At 38.0% G+C, this 16,499-nt stretch overlaps 1 protein-coding gene across 1 annotated transcript in view; it reads right to left on the bottom strand.

Annotated features, from left to right (window-relative positions):
- Positions 1–16,206, bottom strand: part of LOC143354739 (lachesin) — an 84,084-nt gene extending 67,878 nt beyond the window's left edge. Inside the window, exons 1-2 of the mRNA XM_076789018.1 lie at positions 16,134–16,206; positions 10,842–10,933 (exon numbers count right to left, since the gene is read on the bottom strand). Coding sequence (XP_076645133.1) covers positions 10,842–10,911 — 70 coding nt within the window. The 5' untranslated portion in view covers positions 10,912–10,933; positions 16,134–16,206. The remainder of the gene's footprint in view (positions 1–10,841; positions 10,934–16,133) is intronic.
- Between the last annotated feature and the right edge of the window lie 293 nt (positions 16,207–16,499).

Raw genomic sequence — 16,499 nt, 5'->3', positions numbered from 1 at the left:
TTATCGACATGACCGTGCGCTTATGCTGCCATCTAGCGGCTCCGCTCGTTAAACAGCGCGCGACGCTGAGTAGATACCAACATGGCGGCGCCCTTACCTGTCAAATGCGCTTAAAATCGTTCAATTTTAAACGTGCGTAACTTTTGAACCAGTGAATTCCTAACATTAAAACTTGGATTTTCGGCATTTTCTCGCCAAAATCTACAGGATTACATAAAAGAAAAGTTACAAATTTCTGGTTTCTTGAGGTAAGGTTTAACCAACTGATGTATAGTTGTGCACGTGATCTTTGATCACGCTCTCTCCTTGTTCCTGAAGTGATAGGAATAAGAATTAGGTGACCGGCCACGAAGAATAACAGGTGCCCTAAACGCACAAGTATAGGCAGAATTGACCGGTACCGATGGTTTCTCGCGAATATCTCGTAAATTAAGCGGAATCGCCGCTAATGTGCAAAGGAGAAAAGTTGTTCGCAATATCGATTTCTACAGCATATCCAAAAAATCGTCGAAATCGCGGGGTAGGTTTGTAGTTCTGTTCAGTTTCACCGAACGCTCGAACAATCGGCTGCACGCTAAGTGCATTCGGCTGCATAAACGTAAATATCGGTGCAGATCGGTGCGGACCAGGCGAAATGCCACGAACGGCTGGAGGAGACCGACGGACGAGGGGGGAGGGAGAAAAATAGTTTTTCGCGGTTCGCGAACTTTTAACGCCGCTATTTTATGAACAGATGGAAATGAACTCGCCGGTATCGATCTTCATTATTTTAGTGGCTCTATTTGCGGCGCGTCGCTTCGTTTCGAACCTGGCTCGGCCCTTTTCCGAAGAATTACTACATTTGCATTTCGCGCTCCCTTTTTTTTCTTCATTAACTTCTGTAATCCATTCATTAATTATAATGCCGGATTCGCATATACAACACGCGATTGTAGCCACGTAGAATATGCTGATTTTTCTTGCGGAAATGTATACGGTCGAATATTCGGTTGATGCGCGCGAAATGCGCGAACACAGAGTGGAAGATCCTATTAGTATTAAATTTAATGCCTCTCTTGTTAATCGAACTCGACTCATGTGTCAGATGATTAATTAATATATCGATGGTTTACAAAGAAGTCGCGCGTAAAAGGTTTCTCTATCCAATAAAATCGTGAAATCCAAGAAAATCGTTTCGCAAGCGAGTACAAAATGATAAGGGTTCGACCCAAAATTGCTTGGTCGTGGATTCTGCATGACGACAACGGTGCCGTATATTCAGCCATCCTAGTCTTAGAGTTTTTAAATTCCAAATCGATCGCAACATCGGAGCACTCACCGTGTTCGCATGATTTTCTTTTTTATTTCTTCGCGTAAAAGCAGTCGTGAAAGGAGCGCAATTTTAGTCAATTTATGAAGATTCGGAAAGCGAGTAGCGAGAATGTCAGTGCAGATCCAGGCTAATCTTAAGACGACAAGAATATTTAATTTACAGAGTGGATTTTTCAAATGATTTTCGATGCGTCGTACTTTGAGAATATTTAATACATTCATCCGCAGCACGCATAAATTTATTAAAACAGATGCACAAACATTTCATTGGTTTCTAATATGGAGTAATGCGAATCAATTTTAACCGAGCTCTGGCTGCCGTCGATGAATTTTGAATGAAAATGATATTTCGCATTAGCTGCCTCAAATCAAATTTTCATTAAGCCATGAAATCTTTAGTAGGAGAATATACGGCCAGGGGCAACAAAGTAAAATAATATATACAAAATCATTCAACTATTCATCTGGGATTTTAAAAAAGGAAGTCAAAATCAATATGGTTTCGCGAGTCATTAATAAACTGTGAATCCGTACGTATGTATGGCGACTACAAAATCAGATTAAAAAGAAAAATATATAACTCGTGTAACTTCGATTACTTGTCCTTAAAAAAAATTATATGCGTACTTCAAATGCCCATAAATATGTGTACGTAAGATCCTAATGTAAAAATTTCAATAGTGCTCCCGAAAAAATACCTAAAAATCTATATACTCCATATGTACTCCAAATACCCATGAAGGTGTGCGCAAAAATTTTACTACAAGAAGCAGATTGCTCTCCTGAAAAAAATTTCTATAAATCGGCTAAGAAATGACATTTAAATCCAGAGTGTATCCTCAAGCATGAAATACGATTGATAATTTTCGACCTATATTCCTCCGTCTGAAGCATTCATTTTTCCAGAAACGTCAAAACGAAACGTTGAACGACATTCAAAGAGGACCGTAAGTGGCGGTGAGAATTGATTTAGCTTAATTTATTCTTGAGTTTGGCTGGTCTGAATAGGTTCTCCTTTCGCTCCGTCGTTCGTTAAGCAGCCGATAAGCAGAACTTCTCAATTGGCCGGAAGCCTCCTTTCAGCGCCTCGCACGTACCTTCAGGACCTTATTTATCCCTTTCATTGTCGATATTCGATATAACGAAAATGCCCGGCCCTTCGCTCTTACTCGTTCCGCGCACACTCTTCACAGTCTTCCTTTGGTACGACGAAATTATCATTTCTGGTAGATGTCATTCTGCCTCGGTCGATTTATCAGTGCGCCTTTATTCAGGCCCGGCTTCGAGCCCCTTTCATTCTACCAGGGATCCCCCGTTTCAAAAATCCCGGCATTAAATGTTACTGCGAATACGCTAACTACGATCCATAAATCGTTAATGTCCGCCAAAGAGTCCGTTCCGGAGGTAAAATTGAAAACGACTCTTGAATTTAAGACCCGCGTGCAGCGCGAGAGAAAATATATAAAATTATACGTGTCTTATTGTAAAATATATAAAATTATAGTGCTGATCCTACCTTTGCATTAAACTGCATTACGGACCTTAAGTATCCGATTAAGTGAAATTAACAGTCAGAAGGAACACATTTATTTGACATAAATATTGTTCGAACATTTTTGTTTCTAACAATTTTTCGACGAAACTTTTACCAGTATATTCGTCACACTTTTCTGATTGAAACGACCCCAAATACGACCCAATTTCAATCACATTTTCTTGTTTAATTCGCGGTACGGTAGAACCTCGATTATACGAACTAATCAATGGAACGTGAGTGTTCGGATCATAGAACAGTTATCTAGCTATAATTTTAGATTAAATCTTTACTGATTCGTACTATAAATCGTGTTTACATCTTAAACACATATTCGAATAATTATATTGGATATTCAGACATTCAGATATTGGTTCGGATAATCGAGGTTTTACCGAATCGTTAATCGAACAAGTAGACATAATCCGAATTGTATCGTGTTCTCAGTTTAATCAGAAAAATGTGAACAATATGTTCATAAAAAATTCGTACATAAATAATTAAAAACAAAAGAGCTTTGCCATTGTATCAGCACTTTTTAGTGTCGAGTTAGTATTAGTATCGAGACATTACTGTGTTCTTATGTGTTCATAATTGAAAGATTATAAACATATTTTAAGAACATTGCGAACATTTTGAAAACCTGTTTGACCCTAATGATTGTGTGTGAAAATTTAATGAAAATATTAGAAGAAACAGAGTCATCGTGGATTGTGCACACGATTTTCCAGTCCTTCGACATCTAGTAGGTTATTTACACGGTCCGATCGATTTATTATTCATCTATCCATTACCTTCCGCTAATGATTATTTAATATTCATCATGATAATAATTCATGTACCACCTGGTTCTGTTATGGCATCGAAGGAGACTCATTAATGCCGTCGTTCCTCGAGGTTGAGATACTTTTAAATACGAATAATTATTTGCTGTAGTGCATTTAGTTAATCCTATCAATATCCTCCGTCATCACTCGGCAGTTTAATGCAATGAACCGGCTCCTTTATGGTGGCCCCCGTTTAATCTCTCGTCTACGTTAAAATACAACAATAAGTAATTCATACTTTAATCCGCGTTTGTGCTTTGAGCGTCCCGCGTTTTATTGTGCCCATAAATCGCCTGTCCCACTTAAAAGGATCGAGTAGAAAATCAATTTTCCTCAATGGAGTCTGATTGAGCAACAAACCTCCATTATTCGGGTTTATGACACAATTATGTGAAACCGTGTTCGGAAATGTTCACTTTTCGGCTTAGGAATGAATCAACCGTTACAATACCATTGACTCGTTCAGAATCAATGTGTTACATTATCCGATACATCCAGTATCAAGTACATTATTCGAGAACGAAGCTTCGTGGAATTAACACGGTGTTTCGGTTAAGGACGAATGAACATCCATTTGACATATTTACGAAACGTATCAATTGTACAAAACTGAAGCCAAACACAAATTTCTTTTTTAGAAAGTCGAAAATAATGTAGCGATGTTTAAATTCTTTTCCTTTTTCCACTGTTTTAAACGTTATACAGACGACGTTATACAGAATGTCCCGCGTAAATCCCCCAGAATATCTTCTTTAATTTTTACGAAGTAAACAATTTTTTATGTGTAATTCGAATAGTACCAGGTGGTTTGTATCCCGCAAAGGTTGTTTTTCAAAGTCCTTGTTAAGTATTTGACGTTTCCAAGTTCAAGGTCATTTAAAGGTCACGTCACAGTACACATTCGAATGTGTTTTTTTATGAATTACGCGATGACAACGCGAAAATATATGTAGTTGTTTAAAAAAAAGACATCGATGACCTTGAAAAGTACGAGAAAAAAACAATAAAAAATACACACAACATTTTTTACTTTGTCAAAATTAAAAAAGATATTCTGGGTGTCGGTCACTTACGTGAAACACCCTGTACAATTTACGAATTATCCATTTTCATTAGTTCGTAGAGAGTTAAATTCAAGAAAATGTTGATCAGCAACTACATTAACTTTTTTGATAAACTAAGCAGTTTTAAATATCTAGAAACGTTTCCGTGCTTTCTGGTTGTTAACAATGCGAATACTTAAGAATAATTTAATAATTTAATTGTGTATTATTTTAGCTCGCCACAACGATTGCCTTGCGAATGTCGCATAGGAAAATGCTTACGGGTTTGAGCTGAAGAGTCGAACTGCTAATGAACACCTATTTTTTTACCGTCGACTGTACTTCTAATCTATCTGAACTACATTGTTCGAATAATCGAGCGATGTTCAGTAATACGGCGGTACAAAGTGAAGTTGAGTTTCTCCGGAGCACTTAACAAGATAAGTTTCTTTACAATAATAACAAAGATTGTAAGATACGCTGTTTAAGTCGAAAGAACAAGAAACTTCTCGGAACTTCAGTTGCATTTCAAACACGGAACTTTGAAAGTCGATTATTGGCACTCGGCTCTTCCTGGGAGTCCTTTATACCCGATCAGGACTTTCCTTCCTCCTGATTCTAGGTAAGTGTTAATTATAAGAACGGTCATGGGAACACTGCTGCATTAGTGGATCACACGAAAATTGCGAAAGTGTCATTCTGGATACAGTTACGAAATTTAACTGCGGAAATTTAAAAACCTAAATCGCATGGTCCGACACTAAAAAAATATTGTCTTTTTAAAAGCGTGCGAATATTATTGCTGTACAAAATAAGCTATAAGACAACGTATTAACTGTATATAGAAATTTTTGTCTTTTTTTCAATTTTCGTGTATTCTAATAAATGTCCAATTATAAGTGAATCGCATGAATGATTAAAAAAGTCCAAATCATTTGCACACACCTAATGTACGTCTCCGCTCCGCAATGTGTTAATAAAAATAGAAACAAACGATTCCGGTCCTCGAACCCAACCGGTTCATTGTCATAGACTCCCCTCGAGCAACGAATCTCTAGATTGCAGGTTCGAGTTTCGTTGTCCTTTTTATCCGGAACCCTACGATTTCGTGGTTCATCTGTGGAAGAGAGGCACCTAACTCAGCCCACAGGAAGCGATGTCGCCTGACAAAGACGGACAACGAGCGCTACTCGAATACTGCGCAGAGACAGAGATCGCATCCCAAAGTGACTGACGGTAAAGGACAACAATCCTGATGAGGTCTCCAAAAGACAGGGACGGAGTTGCGCTTCTCGAAGCACGGAGTTCGCGAAAATCTGTTGTGAGAGAAGCGCTGACTGCGCAAGGACGAAGACGAAGACCGCACGAACTGCGACATTCGTGGACGAATTTCACGGTGGGAATACTTTAGGCCCCTAAGGTGCGTTCGGAGACTTGGAAAAAGAGGAGGGAAAGCATCGTGCTCTTCGCAGGGAAAGCATGACTGGGCTGCCGATGAATCTCAAGGTCACAAGTTTTACTAACGTGTCCGTATAAGTTCGTTTTATTTATATCTTTGGTCTCATAACAGAACAATTCTTTGTCGTGGTGACGATACAACATGGATAAATAACCAGAAAATTAACCATTTGTAAAAAACATTTGTAAAAACTTAACCATGTGTGAAAAACTGTTGGCAGTACTCCTCACTCTACCCTTCCCCTTCCGCGACGCTACCCCCCCCCCTCTCCCACGCTTCCACCACGGCCCAGTCACGTGACTCGTTTCGTTCCTGTCGCGCGTGTGACGCGACGTCACGTAACCAACCCGGTACTGGCAGAGAGAGGGTAACGCATCCTCCAGGAGACCTTAAACATGGCTGCTCCCGCGCACTCGTAAATTGCGTCTGGAAACGCAACGGCCCAGAAATTGTCAAAGAATAATTCACGTCTACGCCCGTGCACATAAATAGCTCGGTTCGAGTATCTTCGGAATTTGCATAGGTTACAGCGTGAAACTCATTTCGGCGCTCCTCCGTGAAAATAAGTTGGAAAGTAGATTAAAATTCATGCTCAGAATAGTCTCACTCGCGGAACATCGCGATACTTAGGGTACAGATTGGTGATACGTAGATTGCGAATTTTTTAGGGAAAATAAAAATTATCTGCATCGATTAGGGGTGAGATTGAAAGAGTGGCCACAACAGCAAGCGGTTTCTTCGCCCCTTTTGGACCCCCCACCTCCCCCGAGTTCAGATCTAATTTTCGTGACAAATTATAGTTCATGCCAAGACTTGATTCGTCGTCTCGATGGCCTGTTCGTTGCAGATGATATTGAGAATTTATATTTGGCATGAAAGTACACTATTGATCAGCCACTGGCGCAAGGAGACGCCTCGCCGTAAGCGAAATCATTCTCTAAACTCTAAACTAACGTTTGGAAATTTCTAGGAGGAAGGCACCAGTTGAATGATCAATCCGACGAACATTGTTACCGTCTGATGGCCCGTTCGTGAACGGTTATTCCGCCGGGGCTGTTTATCGTTGAAAGTTTCGCCGGAACGTTCCTTGAAGTATCGACAATAATTGATTTCATACAAAGCCGAGCGAAGTCTCATTCAGTGTACGATGGCATCGTCGTCGGCCCGTGCGGAGGTTATTGCGTTTGCTCCAATTAACCATTTACCTTTCACGGAAGAATTAGCAGATAATGAAGCGGGGGAAAAGTTGAAGCAAAGTCGCAAATTCGTTCGGGAGTGTACTTAATTCGAGGAGGGCACGATACGCGCTCGTATTACACGCTTTCATAAGAAGTCTACTTGCCGAAAGTCGATGTAATAAAGCGGCCAACTGGGAAGGTAATTGTCGTGTTTCGTTCGCTGTACGTTTATCAACAAATCGAGAAAAGAACGAAATTCAAACGAACCGGAACTCTTTCAATCGTATTCTTCGCATAGGGAACTTCAAGGGCTGGAGGTGTGGGGCGGTGGAAGCAGCAAATAGTTGTCAATTTAAATTATAAACGTTCCATTAAACACAATGCTGTCAAAAACACAGACCGCTCTTCCGAATAATGTAGTTTATGAAAGCTTGGAAATTCTTTGTCCTCGAATGTTCTTGCGTCTTTAAATTGTTATTGTCAAGTTGTAGATTGTTGTGCTGTTTGGTGTTGGTGTCGTGACTGGTACTTAAACATTAGTGTACCGAAAACATTAAACAGCAGCTGGTTTGTTAGTTTATTTATAATAAAAGATAACAATAATAGTGTGTAGATATACAGAGGAATATTAAAAATAATAAGATAGTTTGAACATACTTTGAACAATTTTTACAGCGAGCTATTCTCTTCGGAATTGAAAAATATATGTATAGTGTCATTTGTTAATATTCTCACGTTATTACGAATACAATATTCTCTACACAATATTTTTAAATTGCCTTTTAAGTAGCTTTTGAAATTCTTGCAAAAATTTATAGTTTCTTTCGAATTTCAAATTATTATCCATACATTTTCGAACACCCTGTACACGCCGGAAATTAATGATAGAGAATTCATCTGCGAAATTAATTGAGAATCTAATATTCGTGTTGAAAAATTGTCTTCAACCTGGAACAATGAAAATCAAACAAAACCAAGATAATTTAATTTCATTCAGTTCACTTTAATATATAAATTATATTTAGATGAGAACAATACGTGGAAACCAGTTATCCAAAACAGATAGTACAATAGGATGAAATACCAGCTGAAAACGGGAAAACGGAAAATTGAAAGAAAAGGTGAGCAACTGAAAAACGAATTTGTTTCAACAATAAATTGGCTATCTCATAAATTTTAAATCATTCTTATGTATAAATTGAAATATCAAAATGGATCGAACCAAAGTGATAGAATTTTTTGATACTATCTATTGAACGAGAGAACTGTTATAATCAGACTGCAGATTTTATGCGCTTATGGCAAAAATGAGTAGGTGAAATATAAAACGGTGCAAAGATGAAAATATTTATCAGGTTCTAGTATCTCGAAATAAATGCAGAAAATTTTTATTTTGCCTAAAAATCTGTAGTTTAGTTATAATATTCAGTGTCCGTTATTTTTTACTATTTCTATAGTCGTTTCATTTTAAAATTATTTTCCTTAGCTCACTTCAAAATGCACATTCTCGCAAAGTAATCCGACACAAATAATTATTGATTCAAAGTATGACGCTTGTAACAGTAGCGATGAGACAATTTTCAGTGACTCTTCGATGCATTCAGTTAATCATAATTCCCACGGTTGCGTCAATTTTCTCGTAATAGCAACGCGGCTCGAAAGCCCTCTCAGAATGGCAAAGAGAGAACCGAAGCTCACGTTGACCTGAACCCTTGAGATCTCACTAATTGAAGATCTTCTACTACATGGGAACCCCACCTATCGTACCTCATTGAGCTGGTCCGTGAAAAATGATACAACATTACAAATCCGAAATAATAATACACAAAATATGCAGAGCAAACTTCTGTCCATGTCTGATTTCTGTATTTCCTGTTAGTATTTAATAGTTCAACAATAAATCGCTCAATAAATCGAAATTGTATAAATATTCTACTTTTGTGATTCGCATTATCTTAAAAAAAAAAAAAACGAAACGTGAATGTGTCAATAGTATGCGAACAGCTTGTTCACTTTTCAATCTGACGCGAGATACCTAACCGTTCTCGGATGACTCGGAAGCGGACAGGATACTGTAGATCGACCTGATTGGCCGCATAAATTTTCGACGAACAAGGTCCCCTTCTGGGTCGATGATATTTTCAGAGACTTGACGATTCATCCGGTTTGCTCTGGGAAAAGGGGGACACGGCACTCGGCAAAAAGTAATATTTCACCGAAAAGGGGGAAGAGTCGTAAGGCCAATATCATCGTGTATCGTCGGTGACAGCGTGCGTTTCAAAAGCGGATTAGTTCCGGTATTGTATTTACAGGTGGTCGTGAAGTGAACGGCTTAGTTGCGAAATTGGTCGCGCGACCCGCGATGCATCATAACTGCGCCGCATTCGTCGGGTTTCGGTCGCTTTTAAAATTCTCCCGGCAAGAACTTTTCACGTTAACTGACACTTTCGAAACCGGGTTGCTGAATAGTCGCGCAGATAGACGGTTTTTGCTGGTCATCCGGATTTGTCGTTTCGCCCCGAACCGCGCAAAATGGAGGAACCGAGTTTAAAGCAAATACACTTAACCAACACAAATCCCTAAAGCCGGATAACACGATTTACAAATTGTATCGCCATTTTTCTACGGTTGTTCCATTATCGGTATAAATCGACGGGACCCGTGTATCGTAAGCCGCATTTCATTCTGATCTTTATTCCCCGGTCTGTAGGCAAACTTATAATAATTATTAACACATTGTTCACCGGCGATTATTTCATCATTTTGGAAGGGCTATGGTAGGGTGATCTGTCTGAGTGAACATAATTCGTTATTAACCTTGCAATGGTTATCCTGAAGTTTTCATCGACCCCAAAAAAATTTCTATACTTCAATTTTTGCCACTTAACCCTCCGTATGTTATGCCGGGGTCATTCGTGACCCGTAGCGGTGGGGACAAGCTCGAACAACCGTCAATGTGTACAATTTTATTACGACGCTTTTAATTTCGAAAGAAGAAAATCGCTATCCCCTCTTCCTCTTCTTTATCCGAAATACGACTAAAGCCGGTCCCGAGTCAACGCCTTATATCGAAAGAAAACTGTAGCGGAATATCGGCGTGGATCAGAAATGACTCCGGCATAGGCCTAGAACTCGCAGGAGTCCGAGGGCTAATAGTACTTTGGTAAAGATTAGATAACACTATGGCGTAATTAATATAATTATTAAAAACTGCATTATTCTGACAAAGAAAGTTTAAATAAAACCATTGTTCGAGGAGATCATATTTCTCATTACCGTTGAGTTATAATTATACCTCTTTAATTAAAAATACGATTTCTTTGATAAACGTGCCCTTAATAAATATATCGTTCAAGTTTTGGTAAATAGTAAAATGTGTGTATAGCGATATATATAGTAACATTCATCGTGCAATGTCTCCGCGATTATATTATAATTAAATGTCCACAATATACACATTTATTACACTTTTAATTGGTAAAAACGTACCAAAAATGTCGTTCGGATAAATGAGAAGAGCTATTAACACCGCTAGAAGCGTTTTTTGTCGATCCACCATTTTGTGACAGTCGCCGATCCACCTGGAACAACGTAAAAGAATGCAATTAAATATACGTGAAAGGTAACACGGGAATCATATTTAATTAATTACTTTTCTCTGTATGACGGAATGAAATTCTTAACCATGCGTATTAAAATACGTCATCGTTATTGTGCTCTGATTAAAAACCTTTATGATCCTTGAATGTAGCCAAAAATTTTATTATACTCCATCAGATTCGAACCTTTCGAAAGTATGGTGCGAATCAAAATTAATTAATTAACGTATATGGACGTGTTTATAAATTATACTTTCGAATAATAACCGTTCGAAAAATTCGTAAGTACATCAGTCTGCTTTTAATGATTTAATTAATATGAAACTAATAAATTAATCACAGTAAAAGTCTGGCTGGTGGTGCTACACGTCTGACCAGATTCTGATTGAATTGCGAAATATTTGCGGAAAATCCAAAGCCTGCTTAATTTCAATTCGTGCTCGGGGAGCCACTGTGAAAAGAGTCCGGCTAAAAATGAAAAATTTTATGGTAATAGCAATGTGATTCGATCCGAATGAATGGGGCTGGGTAACCCGAAAGTAAGTTTAAATCGAACCGAAGCCGCAACCAACTGGAAAGGATTATTTCAAAAGGATGTGGCATTGGGTTATTATTCTTCATTAGTTACTTAGGGGAATAGCCAAACCTGGGGTCTTTAACGGCTGATCGATGAGATATTGATTATACCTTTGATTTAGGAGCCCCTTCAATCATCCAAATATCAAGAAGTTCGAACAAATACACGATCCGTCAGATTGGTGACACCTCTTATTTCATTTATGGCTTCTAATAAAAGTCTCAAAATAATTAACCGTACCTCGTTTTATATCGACCATTTCAGACTGTAACTGTAAAAATGGTGGCATTTTCATTGAAGAAAAAGTTGTTGCAGACAGACAGTTGCAGAAACTGGTAATGCTAATTTGCAAAACTAATTTGCAAGCGCTTGCGTTTTATCTTCAAATGGGGCACGAACTTTTGCACTCGGCGAATATATTTTTATATCGTTTCTATGGTTTTATCAATTGCAAATTTTGATTCGAACAAACCAAACTCTGCACTCTTGTACGTCACAAAAATGCTGCATATTTTTAACTTATTAAATGCGACAGTAGTTTCTACAATAGAAAGACATGTTCCGGACATGTTCGATATGTTGAATCCCACACCATTAATGTTTGTATTAGAATGTACTATAATTCAATATAGGTTTTATTTCTGGCATAGTTGTCTGTTAAAGTACCGTCAAGTTTAATCTTGCATTCGACTACTAATTTGAGACGAGAATATGAATGTATCAATACTTTATCGTAATTTATTTAAAACGTCTTCTACGTGATTCTACCACTGAAATAATCGATGATGTTCGATTTAAGTTAGACAGAAATTAATATGCAAATGTTAAGATATTAATAGTGTTGCGGAGTACGTCATGACCGTTTCGCGATGACTCTCGCTGCGTGTAGCACCTGATGTGGAAAAATGTGAAAAAATGTATTGTTGCTACAGAGTTTATTTGAACTGACTAACTGTACAATATTTAGAACTATTTCCTAGCAAGTCCCGTGACTTGGTGAGACCCCGTTGGTCTTGAGCTTGCAAGCATACCATATGTAAGTGTTTCTGTTATCAAAAAATATACCGCTGTATTTGGAAGAGTCTGTAGAATCTATAGTAGTGTGCACTATTAATATACACCGCAGTGTAGAGAAACAGTGTTCCATTTCGGTTGAGAATTACAGGATATTACAGTAGAGCCTCGATAGTTGCACGAGACTGGACTGACAAAACCTGCATGTCCATTCTCTCCGTAAGTGTCGTGTCTTCGGGTGTGCCGAGCGACAGTTCTAGAATAGGTACTATTGCAGCATGATTTCAGTCGCCTCTGTCATTTCCCGCGAATTGTTACGTCTTCTCCGGCGTAACGGTCCTTCTTAGCTCAATGGAATGATTTCCACACGCCATGCCGCGACGTCGGCCGCGCGTTGCTTTAAACAAAGGGGGCTTGTTTTAAGCAAACGAAGCCGCGGCATGGGACCCCGCCGACCGAACTCCTCTTGAAAGGGAAGGCTTGAAAGCGTCGTTGAAACATGAATCCTCTCTCGGGCTCTTCTAACAATTACGTAAACGGTGAATAATAAAAAAAAAGACATCGGAGTAGAGAAAGAGGAAAAAGACGGGAAAGAAAGGGAAAAGAGAGGGACATCGTTTAAAAAAGTTTAAATGAAACCGAACCCGGAGGAGATAAGAGGGCTGAAGTACACCGTTGTCCTAAGAAACTCTCCCAGATGCAAGTTTAGATATAAAAAGCCAGGCGCGAGTGTGTCCCAGGGAAAGGATTTGATTCTTGGTAATCGGCTGGGGAGTGAACGCTTAAACGCCCGGCGATCCGAGTGTTTGCCAAGAAACTGCAAATCGCGAGGAAACTTTCAGAAATACTTGGGAATCAGTTTTCAGCTGCGCGAGCAATGCTCCCTTCGTTATCGCCGCCCCGTAACATCCAGAACGTAATTGCAGCTGCTCTTGAAGGACGCACATTCCAACCGGAAATATTAACGACATATCTCACGGGATTCTGATATTTCTGATAGTCGATACAGAATTCGGTTTATCGGTTTCTAAAACACCGGCCTGCTTGGATAACATGAAATTCGAAGACCGATCTCTAAAAAACATCTATCTGTCTTGTGTTTTAAAGAGAATTAACCTGTACAAACTTACCCAGGATTTTTCCGAAACCACGGTACAAATGGGCAGATTCAGACACAAATCGAAAAGAAGGAATAAGATTTTATTCCTTTGACGCTTCGTTCTCGAGAAAATCGATTACGAAAATGCAGAGAATACGCGTGCTGTTAGATAGGAGTCGTCTGACACGTCTGACCATGGCCAACCAATTCTACTTCCTGCATATAAAGTCGGGGACAGAATTAAGTGGACACCGTGGAAAAACTAATAACTTTTTTAGATTTGGACCAAACAACTTCTTCGAGATGTTAGAGGGAATAATTTATTAGGTAATGTATAACAAGAATTAATTAAAAATTACTGTTTATTAAAAATCTTCTGTTAAAAAAATGGAAAGAATAATTTCCCTGTGAATGGTTACTTTAAGGTAACAGTCCTTCAATACAAATGATTTTATAGCTATCAATGAGGAACGATTATAACGAAGTCGGAATAAAATAGCTAGAATTGATGGAGAAATTAATGAGAAATATTTACAGAATTTTATAAATTGATTTTCGTGTAATAGTAGCAGAAACTAATTGGTCACAATGCTATTTAATTCTTGGAATCAGTTTTTTGATTCTCGTCATCTTATTCAATTCGACTTGGAACGTTTACTGATCACACAAGGAATGGTAACATTGGGTTTGGATTTCAGCTAACAAGAAGCCAACACGCTGCTGTCTGCTGAACAGCCAGTTCTCAGCAAACAATGCCCCAGATGCAATTACGTATATACACGCCGATTATTGTGCAATGAATCGATCATCCCCTTGAGAATTCGGCTGATATAAAAGGTCATTGTGGATGGATCCGCAGAATGCATGATAATTTCGATGAAACTACTTTTCCCGAAAATTGAATTACTATTGCAATAAACGTTCCAATAGACTCTGTTATATTACAATAATTCTACGAAATAAATTACATTTAACTTCGCCATCGACAATAATACACTGCCCGGTTCATGGTAATACCAAATTATTAAAAATACTGATAAGTGGTATGGGTAAAACTAATTTTCTTATAACGTAACTGCTTATTGCAGGTTTTCATTAACCGTTGTATTATTATTTTTAATTGAACTGAATTGAATTTTCCAAAACTGCAACTGGTTGGAAGTCTTCCTTTTTCACTTCTGTTAGCGCAAATAACATTTTCCTTGTAGGTTCATAATGTATGTATATCGCATTAGTTCCATAGAATTATTATATTATATTTTAAATAACTATATCTTACTTTTCTACACATAAAAAAAAAATAAAAATGTTCTGCATATGCTGTATTTAATCATTTTAGTAGGTAGATTGAAAATAATATCTCCGGCAGACTTTTAATTTTTCTACTGTGACAAATTGCAGCGAATCATTTTTGTCATAAATGCATGAAATCCACGTGTATTAACGAATCCAAAATCGCGAGAGACTGTACAATGTTAATATGCTCGTATAATTGAAGTATGTTTCAAATTTATTTTAAAAAAGTTTTTAAAAATCGGATTGGAAATATTTGTTGGATTCTCGAATTTAAATGTTGATACAAATTAAATTCGAACAATTTACGAACGATCGTGTGCGCATCATACGTATCGCATTGCCTTGAACGCTTTAAAGCTTCCAGTATATTACAAGTGCAATGTAAATATTCACTAAAGTCACGACAGCGGGACCCCGTACACGCATGATACAGTTTTATCTGTTGATATTTATGGCAAAAATATTGAAATGTTTCCCCAGCTGAAAACGTAACTCGTACGGTTGTTCGTCGCGGTTTTAAAACGCGACAAGATTAACGCACATCACTTCGGAACAAAGATTACAACATCACATATGTTCGGACGAATGTGACATTACCGGCAGTTGCCAAATTAATGCACAGCGACGTGAATTATTGCAGTCGTAAATGAATTTATCAGCATAACTTGCGCTCTACGCAATTAGCGGCACAGGTATTTATCAACCAAAAAGAATAGCAATGGCCCGGTGTTGGTAGAGCTTAAATTGAGAACACGAGACCACAATGTACATTTTGATGCTGGCCTACTTCTATTAAATCCTTGAGTTTCCATACTTATTTCGATTACGAACTGTACGAGTAACAACAGCTTTAGAACGACTCGTTTTTCATTGATTTTTATTCACATTATTGATTCTTAATACAAAATATACGAGTAAAATCAGCTTTGGAACGATTCATTATTTATTGATTTTATGTATTCTTATTTATTTTTAATACAAAATATACGGCCAACATTTGCTTCGACATGACTCGTTATTTGTTGACCTGGATAAACTATTTTATCGATGTAAATATATCTCGCACAGTAGCATAATTTCTTTATCTATGTTTTTCTTTTAATAACTGTTCTAATTAAATTTGTACGCTTCTCGATATCATATACCTTTTGACAAATTTTCAAATTTTTTGTAAGAAATTGTTTATGTGAACTCACTTGCCAACGAGTTTGGAGAAGAATCTGATAAACTCACTATTACTTGAATGCACGCAGTGCTTTCGCTTTGATGCCCAAGAGTATACTGAATCATTGCTCGCACATAAGTTTTAAACAATATTAGAATACACGGGAGCTCAAGTACCAATATAAAAACTGCGCAATAACATTTTCAGGTTGCGAAACAGAAATGCGTCATCTGAAATGCCGACGCGAGTGCGTGCATCAATAAATTAATATACAGGGTGTCCCATTTGAAGTATCGCACGTAATTATTTCCCAAACTATAACTTGTAAAAAATATTTCAAACAAAACTTACTCTGTTTCGCGGGGAGGGGAACATGTTAAGGTGGTACCACATATCT

Source organism: Halictus rubicundus, chromosome 1 (assembly GCF_050948215.1).
Source record: "Halictus rubicundus isolate RS-2024b chromosome 1, iyHalRubi1_principal, whole genome shotgun sequence".
Taxonomy (NCBI): domain Eukaryota; kingdom Metazoa; phylum Arthropoda; class Insecta; order Hymenoptera; family Halictidae; genus Halictus; species Halictus rubicundus.
This window is presented reverse-complemented; position numbering and strand designations above follow the sequence as displayed.